We start from the raw sequence: 21,273 nt of genomic DNA, 5'->3' as shown, positions 1-21,273 counted from the left end.
TCTCTATTAGTTTAGCTGCTATGAATCAAAATTTGAATTAAGAATATAAACAAGAAGATGGCCCATAGAACATTATTAAAAATGTTCCTTGACAGAAAACACAATTAACTACAAAGGAAAGGACTGATAACTGAACTACAATGTAGGGAACAATGGGGAGATCCGTAACTAAGTCATTCTGTATAATTCATAAGAAAGATTGACACAAGCCAATCTATCACTGCTCATGATAGAAAGTCTAACAATAAATTAAGAACACGTTGGAAAGATATACATATATGAACAATCTACTACTTCTAGTACTAAAAAAACATGCATAAATACACATCCACAAACACACCTACCAGTTCTCTGTTTTTGATTTCCTCGAAGGGCTGTAAGCAACTGTTCAAAAGGAGTACATATTCCCAAGTTTTGTACAGAATAATATCTCACAGCCAAAGCAAAGGCTTCCACACTCACTAGCTTCTGGGAAGTTTCACAAAATATTTGGGGAAAATTGGCAATACCTAAAAAAAATGAGGATAAAAAGAAAAATGTTAGCAATAACTAGTTAATAGCTAACTTGGGTGAGATTTAAAAAATGAATGAAAAACACTGGATTTTTACAACGAATTACAATATTTCCATTTTGGTGTGAATTTTGAAAATATCTCTAATGACTCCATTATATTTATTATTTCGATTATTAGTTATTTGTAGCACCTGGTTTTCTCTTAGTGCTCACAATTATATATTTAAACTCTAAATTAAAATTCGAGTCTTTTTTTTTTTTTTGGTTCCAAAAGCCAAATATTTGGTTTAAAATATTGCTAAATTGCAGGTGCCTGGGTTGCTCAGTCAGTTAAGCATCCAACTTCAGTTCAGGTCATGATCGCATGGTTCTTGAGTTTAAGCCCCACGTCAGGCTCTGTGCTGACAGCTCAGAGCCTAGAGCCTGCTTTGGACTGTGTCTCCCTTGCTCTCTGCCCCTTCCCCACTCGTGCTCTGACTTTGTCTCTCAAAAACAAATAAATGTTAAAAATTTTTGAAAAAAAATATTGCTAAACTGTAGTCATCACATAATTTATGAACAGTCTGGCTGACCTGCAACTGTGAATTTAAAGGCAATCAGCCTGCATGCACTGCACTGTTATTCCCCGTGCACACTGCATGTAGAACGATGGCAATGTCCCCAATGGTATAAATGTTACTGTAAAAGAGCCCTGCATCATTTGCACCATGTAGAAATTTTGTGTTCACGTGTGTTCAGCGCACTATCAAGATGAGTTCAAAAACTACTCATGTTACATTCAGGTGAAAACAGTTCATTTTCTTCCCCTGGTCAGTTTTAAACCAGGCATTCTATAAGTTTATTATAGGAACTACCGATGATTTCCAAATGCTCACTCATTAAGAAGAGTATGGTCAACTGTCGTACTGTTTGCAAACATTGGGTACCTCTCTCTGTGTGAGGATCATGCATCCTTTTGAGCTCTAGTGTGGCCACATCTCACCAAAGTGAACTACACCATTTTCAGACAGACGTTTTAAGAGAATCAGAAAATTCACTATGCTTTCTATTCCCAGAACTGTAATCACTGAAACATGTGTCAAGGTGGAACCTGAGTCCTTGAATGAGGATGACACAGACATCACCTCTGTCAAACTATGCTACAACATATAGAAAAGTAAACTTCATTCTTTTTAGTGACTGAGTTTTTAGGTTTATTACTGCAGCATAAGCTCGCCCATTCTAATGGGTACACTTATGTACACTGACAGATTTGCTTTTTATTTGTTCAATTTCATTTGTCTAGGGCCATTTTCAGTACATTTAATGTATTTAGGAAGCTTACAAAAAGGGCATTCCAATTTGTCTTTAGTGGTTCAAATAAACTCCTCAGATAGATTGTCTAATTAAGTTCATTCATTGAAAATTACTTTAAATAATTAAAAAAAAACCCCACACATCCAGTGTTTAAATGAAGTATTTAAAATGTTCACCTTACGAATCACTTTTCAGCCTTTTGGCTAAGACCAAGTGTAGTAAAATGTTCACCTTACAAAAGAATGGTACAATCCAGGAAACAACTTTGGTTCTCCCAGAGAAACCAAACTACACGCTACGAAGTCTATTCTAGCATAGCTTACCCTCCATAGTTACTTGTAAAATTATAAAAGCTTATTTAAACACAAAGAATAATGATGCTCCTGACAAAATTTAAAAGAAGAAAATTGATGGAGGCTCTCAGAATTCTAAATAAAAACTACATGTTTAGATAGTATCTTTTTGAAGTTAATTAATATCTATTAAGATGTTGGTGATAATGTTTACCATGTTAATTAATAAGAATATGGTTGGCAGAGACCTGTAACTTCCATTTCTGAATCAACAAGATAGAAATATAAGCTATAAAATTACTATAGTGGATTTATTTAAGCTATATTTCACATATTATAAAGTTCTTTGGATATTTTACAAACTGAATTTACTAACACAGCCAAAAGAAATAAAATCCACATCAAAATATTTAGGCATGATACAGAGGGGAAAACTCAGTCAACTATTAAGTGAGACTCTCAGGTTTAAGGGCAGTCTCAACATCCCCAAGTTCCAGGGCAGCAATTTCTTAGAGTGTGATAGAATAAGAGTATTAAATCTCAAAGTGCAGAGGGACTATTATAGTAGTCAGTTATTGGACAATGTTGCCAACAGAAAGAAATGTTGATGTTTCTGTTGGAAAAGTAAAGGTTCAAATCAACTTAACTATTCTACTGAAAATACTTGAAAAAAAATCCCAATCCAACCTGATCTAAATGTTGTTAATTTGCTTTTAATTATAGGCCTCAAAGTAATTTCAGAAATTTGGAAATCAAAATTACAAAACTATTATCTTTAGCAATGATTGCTTTAAACAAAAAAGATAGTGATCTGATTTAATCCATTAGTTTATGTTATTTAGGGTTACACCAGTTTATTCAGATAGTCTAGAATCTGTGAAAAATATTTCTGAATTACAGAAATATTTCTAAAGATTCAGAGGAGAGAGAGAGAGAGAGCGAGCAAGACAGACGTGTCATGTTCTTACCTTTGCCTCCATCTCTGAAACAGTATGTAAGAAAAGTTATGTGGCAATGGTAATAGTGTATGTGGTCCTCACAGTGCTTCTCTAAATACTAGTAGGAGCTTGGGTTTGGCAACTGGCAAAACAGAAACTACAGTGCTGCTCAACTGATATTTACTTAATTATTAATTAGTTCAATTTTTTTACACAGAAAACTTTGTTTTTAAATTTGTTGCCCAATGTGCCAGCATACTATGTGGCTTGATTATTTTGTAAATGTCTCCCCCTACTGGAAGCACCTGTTCTGCTTGATTGCATGCTTTGTCTTTAATTTAACTCTTATTTTTGTACACCTAGATCACTATTCCACAGAAATTTCTTATAATGTAGATTAATTGGGCATGAGAGAGCAAGGGGAGCAAAGAGATGGGGAAAATCTATTTTCTGTAAATATGAGATCAGGGTATCTCTAAGAATCTTTAAAAAAAACCCACAGAGATCAATGCACAAGGAAAGATAGAAAAGTCATATATACACGTTGGATTATAAAAATCTCAAGGTAGAGAAATGAATAATAACACTTCAAAACTAGAAATAGAAATATTCAATCAATATATTTACATTGTACATAGTCTACATATTTACATTCAATAAATAAAAATAAAGTTTCAAAAATAAATGTCTGTTATTTTACCTGAATGTTATTTAGCACTTTAAGGAAGACAGAATACTGTTAGGATTCACAATAAATCAACATTATAACTAACATTTATTGCTCATATGCTTTGTGTCAGGCACCGTGTTCAACAGTTTACATTTAATGGAATAGTCTAATGAGGTGATTACATAGTGGCCTCATCCCCATTTACAGAGTAAGAAACTGCAACCTAGAGAGCCAGGTTCACACACACACCAAATGGCAAGGCACGTGAACCTTGCTCACAAATCTCACTTTGATTAGCATGCCACAGCAGTCAATTCAGTGGGCAACAAATGAAAACAGGGAAGACAGCAGTTAAAACCGCTCGGCAAATCTGACGGTCAGAATCAGGTCTAGCCAGAACTCCCTCTGGCAGAGGTGCATACCATGCATGGTAATATCTGAAGATGGTTCATATTCACTTTGCTATGTTCTTAATTCTTTCACTTTACTTCCCTCAACACCTCCCTCTACTGGAAATTATTTTAAGGTTTCGAAAAATTTAAAAAGTAACTTTTACACATAGAACAACTGATAAGTCTCTGAAAAGGAAATAATGAGGTTTTATAATGAGATCTTGTTGTAGTATCTATTTCTTTTTTTTTTTTTTCAACGTTTATTTATTTATTTGGGACAGAGAGAGACAGAGCATGAACAGGGGAGGGGCAGAGAGAGAGGGAGACACAGAATCAGAAACAGGCTCCAGGCTCTGAGCCATCAGCCCAGAGCCCGATGCGGGGCTCGAACTCACGGACCGCGAGATCGTGACCTGGCTGAAGTCGGACGCTTAACCGACTGCGCCACCCAGGCGCCCCTATATTTCTAAACACAAAGCAACCCGACTCCTTCATGCCATGCTATGCCAGCACTCAGCTGTAAAGCAACACCTTGGAAAGCAACAACACCTTGTACACGGAAGGCACTCAGTAAAGAGGGGATGAATGGATGAATGAATGAATGAATGAATGAAAGAAAGCAACACTTTAATACACTCACTATTGCAGTATCACCAGCTATACTAGGAGAAACAAATTCTGAGATTCTGTGGTGGCAGTGATCACTGAGGCCAGTGGGAGGACTTCAGTAGCACTGCTGAGCCTGTTAGAATAGAATCTCATCTGAGCCCTAATGACTATAATCATAAGGTGAGACAACAGCAATTTAGAACATTTAGAATGTGATACAAGATAGAATATAATTGTGTGCTAAATTTTGAGGTTTAACTGTGTTATAGGAGTTAGGACAAAGGTCACTATTGCTATTACACAGCCTAGACCTGTCCCATGGTCCAGAATGTCAAGAAAAAAATCAACAGTGCCCTCTTAATAATCATCTTCAAAGGACATGGAAATGTCTTATATTCATTTGTACATGAATATCCTACAGATGCCTCCAATTCAAAAGGCTCAAAACTGAGCTGAACATTCTCATGCTCTTTAAATAATGTCTTGTTTAATAACGTCCTTGCTCACTCAGTGCTGAAGTTTTTCCATCATCTTAAACACTCCCTGTGCCCTTGATCCACATACCTAGCCACTCATCAATCTTAATATAAAAATGTCTTTCATTGTGGAATGAATCTCCCCATCCCATCCCCCATCATCACCACCAGGGTTCAAACTCTATTAGTTCCCACCAGTGCTACTGCAATAGCTTCACAGGTGATTTTTTTTCTGATCGATAAAACTGCCATAAGCATAGTAAGTGCTCAAAAGTGTTGCCTGAGTTCAATTGAACATGTTTCCTAAAATAGAAATTTACTTATATTCAATGCACATTTAATTACATATTGTAAGGCTATAACTTCCACAACAGACTTAGGCTTTAATCTTTTATACTTGTTTAGTAGACTTCAAACCAAAGTTAAAGTCTGTCTTGCTGAACTGTGAAAATTATAGATAGGATGTTTTAAATTTTATGAATGTTTGAGTATCTCCATAATCCTATCATTTATATAAGGAAGAAATAAAATATATACTGTTGTTTTTTTTTAAAAATTACTTTATATCATCCAATTACATCTAGGAAACTTTTTGCGTATGCTACTTCAGGGCAATTTCTGGTTGCATATGAATTGAAACAGTATGTCATTCAACATGTAAACCACACTCTCAGAAAGAATAAGGTAAAATTAACAAAGAATTGACATTCATGTTCTCATTGTGCCAATATTAACATCATACTGAATTTTTAAAGTACATGTAACCATTTCAAAAGTATTTTCACATTTAACTAGTTATTTGTAACAATAAAATTAAATATAAAAATAGGAAAATCTAACCACGTATTTTAACTCTAAGAGACCATTTTCATAGTTTAATTTGAAGGCAAATAAAAATATTATACAAAAATATAGCAATTTAGAAACTGATGTGGTAAATTAAAAAACAACAACAAAAAACAAAACAACAGCAAAAAACCCTGATAAAAAGATCAACAATTCCAAGGTGTTTTCTATGTGTGAGGTAATAACTAAACCTCAATAAAGCTATTTTGAGATTCAGTTATGGGACATGTGTCTTAGCATTTACAAAGCATATGGACAACAAATGATCAATGAGGATTCCAGGGGCACAGAAATCCCCAGTGAGAATTCTGAGACGCCACATAGGATGTGCTTACTCAGGTCTCTGCACTTGTTTTCAACTCTGTCCGAGACCATCTTCTCCAGGTATTTTCATGGCTCACTCTCACTCCCTTTAGGTCTGTGCTCAAATGTCACAATTTCAGTGAAAATTTCTCTGATAACTCTGTTTAAAACTGCAACCATGGGGCACCTGGGTGGCTCAGTCAGTTAAGGGTCCGACTTCAGCTCAGGTCATGATCTTGCGGTTGGTGAGTTCCAGCCCCGTGTCGGGCTCTGTGCTGACAGCTCAGAGCCTGGAGCTGCTTCAGATTCTGTGTCTCCCTCTCTCTCTCTGCCCCTCCCCTGCTCTCTCTCTCTCTCTCTCTCTCTCTCTCTCTCTCTCTCTCAAAAACAGACATTAAAAAAAATTAAAAAAAAACTGCAACCACATTCAACCCTTACCCTCTCTGATCTTTTTTTTTTATAGCACTTAACACCATCTGATGTTTATAGCAAGTAAGATCCAAGAGGACACAGGTTTTTATTCATTACTGATTCCTCAGAACTTAGAATATTGCTTGGTACTTAAGTAAGTATTCAATGAATAAATGAACGAGCAAGAACTAGGTTTAAATTCTGTTTATCAGACTGTCTATCCCTGTGTGGCCATGAGTAATTTATTTATCTGCTCTAAGATTTGATTTATCCATAAAATGGGAGGAAAATACATATTTTATAATGTCATTAAAGAATACACACATACATATATGCATACAAATACACGTGAATATGTACACAAGAATTTGATGTATTTACACACAGATGTGCATACATGCACACACACACACACATATATACATATCACTTAATACAGAGCCTAGAACACAGTAAGCACCCCCCAAACCATGAATCTAAACTAAGTAACTAAGTATACTTAGGGTTTTGTCAGAATAGAAGGTTGAAGACACACAAATGTTTTTAGGTCCAGAATACCATATAGGATACTATGAAAGAACCCAAAAGAAAGATCAATACACATACCCAGTTCCTAAATGTGGAGCCTGCTGGGAGAAAGGAGGTTTGGGTCTGGAACTTAGGTGCAAGACCTCCATCATTAGAATGAAGGCACAACTAGGGACAAGTGAGCTGCAACTTGAGACACAACAGAGGAGTCCAAGAGCCAACCCTGGGTTCTGCATTCTAGTCAGGATGACAACAAGAATTACTCAGTGTTGGGACCCCAGTGGTTAGCACTGGCTACCACTATTGTAGCATCAGCTTTAAAGTATAGGAGAGAATTCTAATACTAACGATATTTCTCACTGAATTTAATGTGAAATTTGACAGGTAGGTTACAAGCTTGACTATGCCTTAAAGACCTGATGTAGAATTTCAAATTTATTAAGTTTTAATTTTCTATTACTGAAAGTCTCTATTTTCAGAAAATAACCAAAGCCAAGAGATAGATTACTAGAAATCCAACCACTTAAAACTCCATTTAAAATCAGAAGTATTTAAAAGTAAATTAAATAAATATTTGTGAAGATTTTCTAAAGAATAAATTTTAAATTTAATAAATCAAATATGATTTTATTACCAATATACAAAATTAATTCTCAATTGCAAAACTTTAAAAATTGGTGCTATAATTGTACAGGATACTTTAAAAATTGACCAGTAAGTGCTTTGAAATCAAACTCTGGTCACTTGTTCCTACCACAGATGTCTCATTTCCTATTCGACTGTCACTTCTTAATATCACTTTAGTCTCTACCGCCCACAGTGCCTCAACAATGTTAGTATCTTAGTAACTAACAATACCATTGACCTCTTACTGAGAAGACCAATATTTCTTTTCTACACATTGACTTGGACCTAGATTTCCATGCTTTCAAAAATAAAGAAGGCTTTCCAGTTTATTATTTGAGGCAGGACACACAAAAAGCTTTTGTCCCAAGTACACTGTAATTATAAGCATAATTAATAACTAATAGCACATCTTAAAAGGGTAAAATTAAGTCACACCTCTCTCTTAAAATTATACTTTTTTCCATTATGCATTTCATTAACTTCAGCTTAATTTCATCTGCCATTGTTAGCTAAACTCCATTACTTACACTTCAACATTAATACAAAATAAATGTGTCTATTCTACTCTTAACTCAGTTATTATCATTTGCCAAGTAGAAGGAATACACAAAAGGAACCTGCATTAAGCATACACTTTCATTTATCTAGTTCCTACCATACCTCAGGCAGATCTTGTTCTTTACTTAACTTTTGTGTTTATAATTAATCAAATCAAATCAATTATTCTTTAGGGATCATTCTTCAAGGTGGCTGCAAACAGAGAATAAACAAATAAAATGTCCACCTAAATTTTAAATTCACCATTTTGTTTTCAATAACAAAGAGGGAAGAATTGAGCCTCAGTAACTGTCATTGGTGCTGCCTAGAGACACTAGAGCTATCTAGAGCTGATTAGAGATCATCTAGAGCGAAATCTGAAATGGAGCATCCCCTAACAAGAGGAAGGACTATTTCCAACACTTGATATTATCTACAATTGCTAAATTATGGAAACAGCCCAAGTGTCCATCGACTGATGAATGGATTAAAAAAAGATGTAGTGTATACGTACGATGGAATGTGAGCCCTAAAAAAGAATATCTTGCCATTTGAAACAATATGAATAGGGCTAGAAATATTAGGCTAAGCGAAATAAGTCAGTCAGAGAAGACAAATACCATATGATTTCACTCATACGTGGAAATTAAGAAACAAATGAACAAAGGGGGAAAAAAGAGAGAGAGAGGCAAACCAACAACAGACTTTTTTTTCTTTCTGTTTTTTTAAAGAAATAGACTGTTAACTATAGAGAACAAACTGATGGTTACCAGAGGGGAGGTGGGAGGGAATGGGGGAAATAGGTGATGGGGGTTAAGGGGTGCACTTGTGACAAGCAATGGATGATGTCCAATGTAAGTGTTGAATCACCATATTGCATACCTGAAATTAATATTATACTGCATGCTAATAAACTGGAATTTATATAAAAACTTCTTTAAAAAGGACAAAAATAACTTTTTCTAAAAAGGAATAAAGACAGACTATGCAATGAAGACTAGTTAAATTAATGTTGGAAAATATATAAATCGCTAATAATAAGGAACAAAAAGTTACCAGAAAAAGTAAAGAATGAACCCAAGTGTTGGTCTAAATGAAAAAGAATTCAAAGAAGTTTGTAATACTATTAACACTTTCAACCAGTGGTTCTTACCCTGAGATCTAAGAGCTAAAGAAGCCTGTGAATCACCTAAAGCTGTACATAGCTTTGCGTCTAATTATGAGCATAGATACCCTATTTTTTTGAGGAAGGGGTTCTATAGCATTCATTTAATTCAATCTTTTAATGGGACTTGCGACCCAAAAGATTAAGAATCATTCATTTTACTATTTTTTTAACCTTTATATTCCCAAATGTAAATATTATAACATGTAATTCAACCAAGTATTTTTCGTCTGCTTCTAGAGATCATTTTAAATATTCAAAACATGAAAACTAAGTAGTGACTACCAAAATAACCTAGGATTATTCTTTTTTTCCTCCATTAGGAGAGAGCTATTAATTCTTAACATGAAATTTATATTTTTAAAGTTAATCTAACTTTGAAAAATAACCCTTTCCTTTCCAGTATTTTTATTATTTAACAGATCCTCAGTCTTGATGGTCTAAGTTACTAGCCTGGCTTTTTTAGATAATTCCCATCTAAACAAAACAAGTAAATAATTTAAGGTACCAAAACATATAGATTAGTCTATTCCATTTGGCAAAATATATGTTAATAATAATAAATGGTTTTAAATAAATTTGCACAGTCTAAATTTAAATCTCTAATAAAAAAGGCAAGATTGTTACGTGTTTGCAGAATCCCTGAGACATCTCAAGTGATACAACAACCTGATCCAGGAGAAGAATGAACCACATATTTTATAAGCTATATTACAAAACTGTAGTCATCAAGACAGTATGGCACTGGCACACACAAAAAAGTGACACACATATCAACGGAACAGAATAGAAAACCCAGAAATGGACCCACAACTATATGGTCAACCAATCTTTGACAAAGCAAGAAAGACTATCCAGTGGAAAAAAGAGCTTTTCAACAAATGGTGTTGGGAAAACTGGACGGTGATATGCAGAAGAATGAAACTGGACCACTTTCTTACACCATACCAAAATAAATAAGTCAATGAAAGACCTAAATGGAGACAGGAAGCCATCAAAATCTTTGAGGAATGCACAGGCAGAAACCTCTTTGGTCTTGGCTATAGCAACTTCTTACTAGACAATGTCATCAAAGGCAAGAGAAATAAAAGCAAACATGAACTATTGGGACCTCATCAAGATAAAAAGCTTCTTCACAGCAAAGGAAACAATCAACAAAACCAAAAGGCAGCCTATAGAATGGGAGAAGATATTTGCAAACAACATATTTGATAAAGGGTTAGTATCCAAAATCTATATAGAACTTAATAAGCTCAACACTCGAAACACAAATAACCCAGTGAAGACATGAATAGACACTTTTCCAAAGAAGACACCCAGATGGCTAACAGACACGTGAAGAAATGCTCAACATCCCTCATCATCAGGGAAACACAAACCAAAACCATGAAGAGATACCACGTCATACCTGTCAGAATGGCTAAACTTAACACAGGAAACAACAGATTTGTAGAGGGTGTAGAGAAAGAAGAGCCCTCTTACACTGCTGATGGGAATGCAAACTATACAGCCACTCTGGAGAATAGTATGGAGCTTCCTCAAGAAACCAAAAATTGAACTACCTTATGATCCAGCTATCACACTACTATGTATTTACCCAAAGGATCCAAAAATACTGATTCAAAGGGGGTACATGCTCCCCAACGTTTATAGTAGCATTATCAACAATTGCCAAATTATGGAGAGAGCCCAAATGTCCATCAATTGATGCATGGATAAAGAACGTGTGTGTGTGTGTGTGTGTGTGTGTGTGTGTGTGTGTGTGTGTGTGTATTCCTCTCTCTATATATATGTGTGTGTGTATATATATATACACACACACACATATATATATATATATACACACACACACAATGGAATATTACTCAGCCCTAAAAAAGAATGAAACTTGCCATTTGTAATATATTTGTAAAGACGTGGATAGAGCTGTGAAATAAGTCAATCAGAGAAAGACAAATATCTATGATTTCACTTATATGTGTAATTTAAGAAACAAAACAGATGAACATATGGGAAGGGGGGCAGAAGAGAAGAGAGAGAAACAACCCACAAGGGACTCTTAATGATACAGAAGAAACTATGAGGTGACAGAGAGAGATGGGTGGGAGGTGGGCTAAATGGGTGGTGGGTGCTAAGGAGTGCACTTGTTGGGATGAGCACTGGGTGTTGGATGTAAATGATGAATCACTGAATTCTACTCTTGAATCCAATATTGCACTATATGTTAACTAAAATTTAAATTTAAGAAAGGGGAAATTTTTTTTAAATTAAAACTTAAAATAGGAAAAGTAAAATAAAATATAAAGTTGATAGATAAAAAAATAAATGAATAAATAAATAAAAAGTAAACTTAAGTCAAATACACATACTAAGTGAAAGCTGGGAGAAGGAAGATTGAAAAGAACAAACAGGGGCGCCTGGGTGGCTCAGTCGGTTAAGCGCTGACTTTGGCTCAGGTCATGATCTTACGGTTCATGAGTTCAAGCCCCACGTCAGGCTCTGTGCTGACAGTTCAGAGCCTGGAGCCTGCTTCAGATTGTCTCTCTCTCTGCCCCTCCCCCACTCATGCTCCGTCTCTCAAAAATCAATAAACATTAAAAAAAATTTTTTTTAAAGAAAAAGAACAAATGAGGCGTGGTGGTGCAGTCGTTTGGACGTCCACCTTCAGCTCAGGTCATGATCTCATGGTTCGTGAGTTCAAGCCCCACGTCAGGCTCTGTGCTGACAGCTCAGAGACTAGAGCTGGCTTCGGATTCCATGTCTCCCTCTCTTTGTGCCCCTCCTCCACTCACACTCTGTCTCTCTCTTTCAAAAATAAAGATTAAAAAAAAATAAAAAGAAAAGAACAGAAGTAGAAATATTTTATACAAGTTTAAGTTTGCCAGATTAAAAATGACCCTCCTCCTAAAAAACAATAATTATTTCCAGATAATTTAATAATGGAATTATACTTCCAAATCTGTCTTTGGTAGAAAATACTATAAAGTATTAAGAAGTATTAAAGGTTTATAAAAGCAGGTGTTGTAGACAAAAGGACAGATTCACTATGTTTAGATAATGGCTTCATACTCAACAGATGCAAAGAGCAGTCAATTAAGAATAATAATCTTTGAGAAATAATCGTTGACAAAGAGCCAGCTGTAATGAAATTCTGAATACTCTAAAAATAGTCAGTTTTAAAATAAAAAAAATAGTTGTCATGATACATTACCTCACTAAGATGGCATAAACATTCTTAAGAAACACACAGAGAAGAATAAAACAATAAATGAGGAACAGCTTAACATGCCAGGAGGGAAAACTAGAATTTTATTGTGGAGAATGATAAAAACTTGTGGAAGCAATACAACAACTGAAACACACACAGCTGGACATTTTAAATTTCAAATACAAAGAATGATGAAAAACTTATTTGGAAAATGAAATCAACCAGTTTTGGATAAAAGCACTGTCACATAGCTAGAAATTAAATAATAAAAATAGATAGATAGATAGATAGATAGATAGATACACAGACAGACAGATAGATAGATATAGAAAGGAGCACCTGGGTGGCTCAGTTGGTTAAGCCTCTGACTCTTGATTTTTGTTCCGCTCAGGTCATGATTTCATCGTTTGTGAGATTGAGCCCCGTATTGGGCTCTGTGCTGATAGCATGGAGCCTGCTTGGGATGTTCTCTCTCTGCCCCTCCCAGACTTGTGCATGTGTGTCCTCACATGCGTGTGTGCATGCTCTCTCTCTCTCTCAAAATAAACTTTAGATAGATTGATAAATGGTAAATTAAGCATTTTCTTGGGCAATGCTTAGAACATAGGACTTTCACAGATCACACAGTCTAGAAAGTATAATTTTCAGACTAAATGAGAAGAAACTAGAGTAAAATTCTGCTTAGAAAGGAAAACTCCATTCATCTTTCCATTTTGTTTTATACTATAATTACCAATATCTTTTATCTTTCTTATTGGAGTGTGAATTTTTAAAGGCAAAGATTATGCCCAGTTCACTTTTGTATTCAAGCACAATACCTAGTACCATGTTATACTAATAAAATCTTAAATAATATTTGTAAAAAGTAGAATACAATCAGACACCCAGAAGTTGTAAAGTGTAGAGACTACTGACTTTTCTTATCTTAATTCCAATAATGACTACAGCAAATTTTGAATACTGAATTTGTAGAGGGGAGAGACAAGATTCTCAAGGATTGCTTAGTCCTTTCTTTCACTTTTCAACTATCAGTAGGGTTAAATTCATTCCAATCACATTTGGTCCTTATAGCCTAGAGAAGTGATAATTCGTACTATCCAAATAAAACATGTAAACTGATTCTAAAAATATGAAGCGGTAGGTAAATGGTTGAGGAGCAATGAATGTGAAATCTTAAAATCTCCATTTGGGTAACCTTAAATACAATAAATCTAAAACTAAATGCATTATTTCCCCCAAAGAATTCTTTGAATTATCTTTGATTCCTCCATTTCCCTAAACTCATATAAATATCGGTCACCAAGAACTACCAATTTTCTCTGCACAAATTCTTTTAAAAATCATCACTTCCTTTGCATTTCCACTGCTATCATCTTGTCCCAGGCCAACCCTCAACTCTAGACTATCACAAAGGTGATTTTTGCCCCATGGAAGAATGATTCCAAACAGTTTAGCAGACTAGTCTCCATAAACTGGCTGCGATATTTGTTTTCAGACTTTACTCTTAGCTATTTAAAAATGTTATGAATGCTCTGCTCTCTGTTCCTGTCTCCAGATGTGTTTTATGATTTTCCATATTTACCCTTTTGCTTACACTGCTCTACCTACTGGAATGTTCCTATACTCTATCCTTAGCTATATTAAATTTAACACATAGACAATGAGGACCAACTCTGTGGTGCTAACCATATGCTAGAGACCAGATCTCATATACTAGTAAGGTCGAAAGAAGCAAGTCCTTCTAACACAATATGCTAAGTGCTCTAATAAAGGTAGAAATAAAATATACAAATAATTAGTTTTGTTATTAATGTAGTATTATTTGATCTGGGCTTTGAAAAAAAGATGAGAAATAAATGTATTGTTACTAAATATTTGAGGTGGGGCAGAGGATTGCACGAACAAAATGAGGGAGGGGAAAAATACATGGCACACTAAGGGAACAAGGCAGCAGAAGTACAAGGTATACGAGCAGAGAGAGAACCCCAAGAGAAGTGCTGGTAATACTATACCACTCCTTTCTACTCCCTCCCTTCAACTTTGGTTGAAAACATACCTTGAAACTGAGAACTAAAAAAAATAAAATTAAAAAAAAAACAAAAAACTGAGAACTGACATCAAATTATTTCAGCCATCTTCATAATTAAAGTTGATGTGGAATCAGATCATGTAGGGAGTTCAATCATTTATTAACTTGGATGACCCAATAATGACTGGTCATATGTTTTTCTATCTCAAGATTCAGGTTGACTCACGCCCTCAACATGACCAGGGATTTAACAGCAGGGACTAATAAGGTCTGTAGATAAAACTTTTAAATCATTACATTCCCTAGGATTTGAGAACTAGGAGCCACCCTAGATAACTTTTAGTCAAGTGATCCATAACTATTTTTGGTTGTTCGGAAACAAACTCCTAAATTCACTTTCAGGGGATACAAGAAAACTGACTGAAGGGCACAAACCAAGAGTCACAATCTCTAGTACTTTGGCGGGGGGGGGCTGGAGGAGAAATTCTTTCAGATGGAGATGCTTGCTAGGGGATGAGATAACACTTGAAGATATAAAGGGAGCTTTCTGCCACACAGAGATGTGGAACAAAATAGCCAGATCTGATTTTTTTTTTCCAAGAGAAACTACAATCCCAGATTTATGGTGTTTGTGTGCATGTATATATGTTAAATCTGTCAATTTTGAAATGTTGGCTGGAAAAAAACCAACAAACACTTACCGGTCATGTAAGACATTTGTATAAGCCACATGAGATTGGGGGGCAGCTATTTTCCACCTCAGCCACTGAGGAACACCTCAGGTGTTACTTCTTATATGAGGAAACTAAGGCCTACAGTTAACTGTCTGTTCAAGACACACAGCTAATCAGACTTAGACATGGATTATCCAGGTCTTCTGACTCTGAGTCCAGTCTGCCTCTATCTGAGGGGAGTAGAATATAGGGAAGATTAATAATATTTATTAAATGCCTACTCACGTGGTAGGTTTTAACATATATCTTAATTACTTTTATACAGCCCCTATAGGCAGGAACTATGATTCCCATTTTTCATATGGGAAAACTAAGGCTCAAAAGCTGAACCAACTTGCACAAAATGATACAGCGCAGCAGTAAAGTATCAGAGCCAGGATTCAAAACTAAATGTGATGACCACAAAACCTATACTCTTTCCATGCTACCTCCTATTTGCTTACATTAACAGTGAGGTTCCAACTGAAGAGGAGACAGGCGATAAGGCCAGAAGTTGAAGGACTTTATTTTGCAGGAAATATAGACCTACTGATGACTTTTGAACAGATGAAGGACAGGACCAGAAGTATGATTCTGGAAGATAATTGGAAAGCAGTATGAATGGAAAGGCAACTGAAATATAGAGTCTGAAGGCAAGAATAACAGCTCAAAGTTATTGCTAAAATTCTGCTGCAAGACTTAAAAAGGAGGAAATTAAATTATTTGCTACGGGAATGGGAAGCAGCAGATGCAAGAGAAATTGAGGGAGAAGAGACGACAGATTATGAGCCTGAGTAACAGGAAGAATGTTAATGCCATTTATAGAGAAGCCCTTTAACCACTGAGGTGATGAAGTTATAAAACAAAAATAAAGGCAGACCCTAGCAGTTATGAAGCCATGTAGGCAAGCAGAGTTTGGGTCTTGTGTGTGTGTGTGTGTGGGGGGGGGGGGGTGGTTTTTTTGTAAACCAGGCAAAGAATCTAAATCATGATAAACCAAAAAGATAGGTTACTATTAACTGCAAGCTTCCAGTGAAAGGTTAATGATTTGACAAAATTTATATAAACAACATAAGATGAATATCTAAACATATAGAAGGCACTCAAATTTATTCTGACCAGCTAAACATAAGCATAATTTAAATGGAATGAGGGGAAAAAAAAGGGGGAAATGTAATAATGAGAGATATCTTCATGAACTTTGTTGCACTGAACATGTTAATTATGGAAAGATATGGGGGATGGGGGCTCAAAACTTGGGGAGGATGTATTAAAAACTAGAATATAAATTCAGTTCTAAATGGTCTCATCTAAAAGGAACAATCTGAAAGCACCTTCTATATATCAAATAAGCAAAGTACGATGACAAATCACCCTGGGTTCCCAGATTTGCTTGCTTTGTTGCTCTCCCTTACTTATAATTGCAGTAGCAACCCAGGGACAGGGCTGACACTTGCCACTATCTTGTGGCGTCATATTATTTCCACACTTGAGGTCTCCTAAAAAGATCCAGAAAAACTGAAAAAGGGAAAACAGAGTTCAGGGAAATACATAAGGAAAGTGAATGAATAAAAGTTGAATACAACAGAGTAAAACAGATGACACTAATTATTTCTGTTCTCTCATTTTCTATTTCAAACACATTTTCTGGCTTCATATGTTTTAAATTAAATGTGAACACAACGTCAATACACCACAATAACCACCATCACCACCACCAACAAAAACTACTTAGGATGGCCAAGAAGAAATGTAATCTATTAAGATGCAATAAAAATAATTTAAGAGAAAGCTCAACAAAATAAAAACCCATCATAGCCATACACATTCTGTGTTGTTCAATTAAAATGATAGTAAATTAATTACACAGATGCTCGCCAAAAGGAACCAATTCTCAGCATCCAATCCTGGTAAGGATCGTTTCAGTGACAATAATAAGAAACAGGAGAAGCAGCATATGGCCTCAAGAACCTGGAAGCAGAGAGTCAAGAGAAGCCCTGGAGGTTCAGGCAGGGTCTTAGAACAGCCCTGGGCTTTGGCAGTCACCAAGGACAGCTTGGATCTCCTGTGAGCTGAATAGGTTTTCCCCAACAGATTCTAAACAAACTTACAAGAAATGAAAATATGCATTAATACACATTGATAAATATATTTATAAATATATTTAAGTATATTTAAATAAATATATTTATATATCTATATATAGGTAATCTATATTGTATAATATAACCCATATCATTCATTTGCTAGGACACAGTCTCTTAATTTTAAAATTACAATTAGAACAAATAAAGACATACATTCTTAAAGAAAATTTTAATTAAGCTTGATAACTGGTTGAGCTGTCTCTGTAATCTAGATCTATTTCTACTTCGTAAAATATTTTGGCTACTCTAACTCAGAATATCATTTCCTTCTTGTGTTTTTGGAAGAATTTTCTAGACTTTGTGAAAACCAATAAATTTTCAAAGACCAAGAGATGGTTCATTTGCAAATGTTACAGATTTATACATTCAGTCATTACTTCCCAATGACACAGCCTCATTCCCTTGAAAGGGGCATAACAAAATCTTATCTCTTGAGATGAGACATAGGAAACCCCTTTGTCCTGAATCAGCAAAGCATTAAAAAGCTAGTGCTTTTTCCTGCAGATGGTTAACCTCACCTATATGTGTAATGACTTTTAGAAATTTTAATCTGATGTGATGCCTGTCTTGATTTTACCTTCAAATTCTCAGGGTATCTTATTGTAATTTGCAATGTATTGAATGAAGTACAACATTTTCACATAGGGAAAAAACAGTTACTGACTTCTATCTCCTCAAATTAAGATGCTTGGACCAAATCATACATAAAAACAAAAATAATAAACATAGTATATACACAGAGATCATACCAGAGATAATAGATGTCTAGTTCATTACCACATTTCAAGGGGTACCTTCAGTAACACTCATTATAGATCTATGCTTCACTTCATTCAGTCTTTAAGCATCAATTACTTCACTCATCTGTATCCCAGAAACTGTTCAAGTTGCTGAGTAGAACAGTGAAGAAAGCAAACACTGTTCTTGGTTTATACCTAGCTAATAATGTAGTTGCAACTACAGACAAGCCAGTGGACAATGACAATAGTGTGACATTTGTTAATATGGCAGAGAATACAGGTTGTTATAGGGGACATTCACATTTCTAGAAGTTCCTGACAGTTTACTTCTTTTAAGGAAAGACTTAATTACACAATCACCACTATACAGTATCATCACCACTACCACCATTATCATTTATTAGCCACAATATTGTACCCATGCTGAATTTCCAGTTCTACGTTGGGTGCTATAGTATATCATCTTTAATCTTTACTACAGCTCTGCAAAACAGGTAAAATTTTACTTCTGAAAAAGAAAAAAAAAAAGCTGTCACAGATGTCAGCTCATAAGTGCCTGGCACTGACATACAAGTCACAGTCTTCTCTACTGAATGTGACAAGTGTCCCAGTACACCAATATCAGACAAGATCTGTGGCCATGACAACTCCATAGTCATGTCTGAGCACAGACAAAATCAAGGGCATGGTGCAAATGCAAAAGTTCATATGCATGTGGTGAGAAATGAGGCCTTATGCCAACAGGCAGCAACAACTAGCCACCAGTGTGAGGGAAACAACATGGAGGCAAATCCACCAGCCTCAATCAAGCCTTCAGCAACTATGGCCCAAACAACATCTTGAGTATAACCTCATGCGACCCCAAATCAGATCCACTCAGTTAATCTCCTAGAATTCCTGGCCCACAGAAACTGTGTGAGATGGTGTAGTTTTAAGTCACTTGTTTTGCAGCAACATATGACATTAATATAATTGTGTCAATATGTGTGTACTTCTCCAGTTAAAAATTTATGAGGTAGGTCATATAATTAAACATTCCTTAATGCTATATTTTCCTTTAATTCTTAGAGATTATTCTTATATTTTCTTCTAGTTCTTTGAATAATCTTATAACAGTCACTTCCAACACCTGAGTTCAACAAGGATCAGCTCCTATTAAGTCATTCTTTTTCCCTTTGGTTACACTTTTAATTCTTTGAACATAGCTACTTAAATCCAACATTGGTGCTCACTTGGAATCAGTTTCCTAAGTAGGAATCACACTTTCCCGTTTCTTTGCACATCTAGTGAGTTTGGGTTAAAAAGCAGAATTGCAGGGAATTTGTTGTAGTGAATCTATTTTGTTTTTCTAAAGGTATTGTTATGGTTGAAATTAACTCCTCTGGACTCCCAACTGTGAAATCTATCTCCCTTCAGTGTGAAGCAGCTGATGTCTCTGCTCAATTGCTGATTTGCTATCCTGCCCCCTGAGGGTATCCCTGAACCTGTGCAGTGTAGCAGTCAGACAAAGATTTGGGTAGATTTCACAGACTGTGGGGTTCACCCTATGTTTCCAGGGCTCCCCAGCCTAAATTCCCACTTGCTAGCCCTGAGTTCTGCCTTTAGAATTCATGAATTCAAGCAGGCTCCTGATCTTTGCCACCCAAGTTGTGTGCACTCTGGGGAACACACTCTTTCAAAGGGGCAGTAAATTTGCAAATCTTGTCAGAAGCTCTCTTTCAAAGGCTTACCATGCCCTAGTTTTGCCAGCAATTTTGCTGGATTCTGCATGTGACCTCTAAACTTAGAAGTCACCCAGGGATTGTGGCAGAGCTTGGAGCTTAGATCTCAGCCGTTTCTGTCCTGCTTCTACAATATACTCCTCAAATTTCCATCTGCTCTGATCTCTGAACTTTGTCATCACCACCTTGATGTGGTAAGGATGCAGCTTTCCACTGCCAGATCTAGGGGGGCTTGGAGCACAAAAGAAAACAAGAAAGCCACGAACTCCCCGTTCTTATCCATCAGTAGAAACCTCCTATAGTAAAGTCTTCTCAACTACCTTTCGTCATCTTCCCAAACCTTCCAGTAGTTGTTTTTTAATGATCTGGCCACTGTTTATCATTGTTGTTTGCTAGAGAAACTATCTGATCTCTTCAAGTTGCCATTACCTGAAGTTATTTTATTAGCTTCCTATCATGTCTTCCTGCTTCCATTCTCCCCTTCTAATAGTCTCTTCTCCACACAGAAGCCAGAGTCATAAATCACATATCACATAAATCATAAATCACATATCACACCCCACACAAAATCTTTATTTTTAAAGACAGAGTGTGTGAACAGGGGAGGGGCAGGAGGAGAGAGAGAAAGAATCTTAAGCAGGTTCCATGCGCAGTGCAGAGCCTTGTGCAGGCTCAATCCCATGTCTCTGGGATGATGGCCCTAGCAGTATGGCCTACAAAGTCCTATATAAAGTTACCCCAGGCCACCTCTCAAATCTTATCTTTCACTAGTCCCACCTGGATCATTCTTCTGTGCTTTCAACACACCTAGCATATTCCAGATTGGTACCTGCTCTTTACTTGGCCTAAAACACTCTTCCTCCACTTAGTTGTACAACTGGCTTTCTCCAAGTTTCTGTTCAAATTTTGTCTTGCTAGAGAAGACTTCCCTAATCACCCAATCTAAAATAGCATTTCTCTCCACCACACCATCCATCTTCTTCACTTTCTCTTCCATGCTTTGCTTTTCTCTATTGTGTTTACTGTCACTTGATCTCACTTATTTATGTTTATATATATATATATACCATATATACACTTGGTTTACTATGGATCTACCCTCTCTTAAAC

General features: G+C 35.8%; 1 protein-coding gene across 8 annotated transcripts in view; it reads right to left on the bottom strand.

Moving 5' to 3' along the window:
• Positions 1 to 21,273, bottom strand: part of METTL25 (methyltransferase like 25) — a 161,212-nt gene that overhangs the window by 135,830 nt on the left and 4,109 nt on the right. For all 8 annotated transcript variants that reach the window (XM_053226542.1, XM_053226547.1, XM_053226548.1 and 5 more), the window contains exon 2: positions 345 to 509. In XM_053226542.1, coding sequence (XP_053082517.1) covers positions 345 to 509 — 165 coding nt within the window. The remainder of the gene's footprint in view (positions 1 to 344; positions 510 to 21,273) is intronic.

Source organism: Acinonyx jubatus, chromosome B4 (genome assembly GCF_027475565.1).
Source record: "Acinonyx jubatus isolate Ajub_Pintada_27869175 chromosome B4, VMU_Ajub_asm_v1.0, whole genome shotgun sequence".
Classification (NCBI taxonomy): Eukaryota; Metazoa; Chordata; class Mammalia; order Carnivora; family Felidae; genus Acinonyx; species Acinonyx jubatus.
The sequence above is the reverse complement of the archived record's forward strand: the minus strand, read 5'-3'. Positions and strand labels throughout refer to the sequence as shown.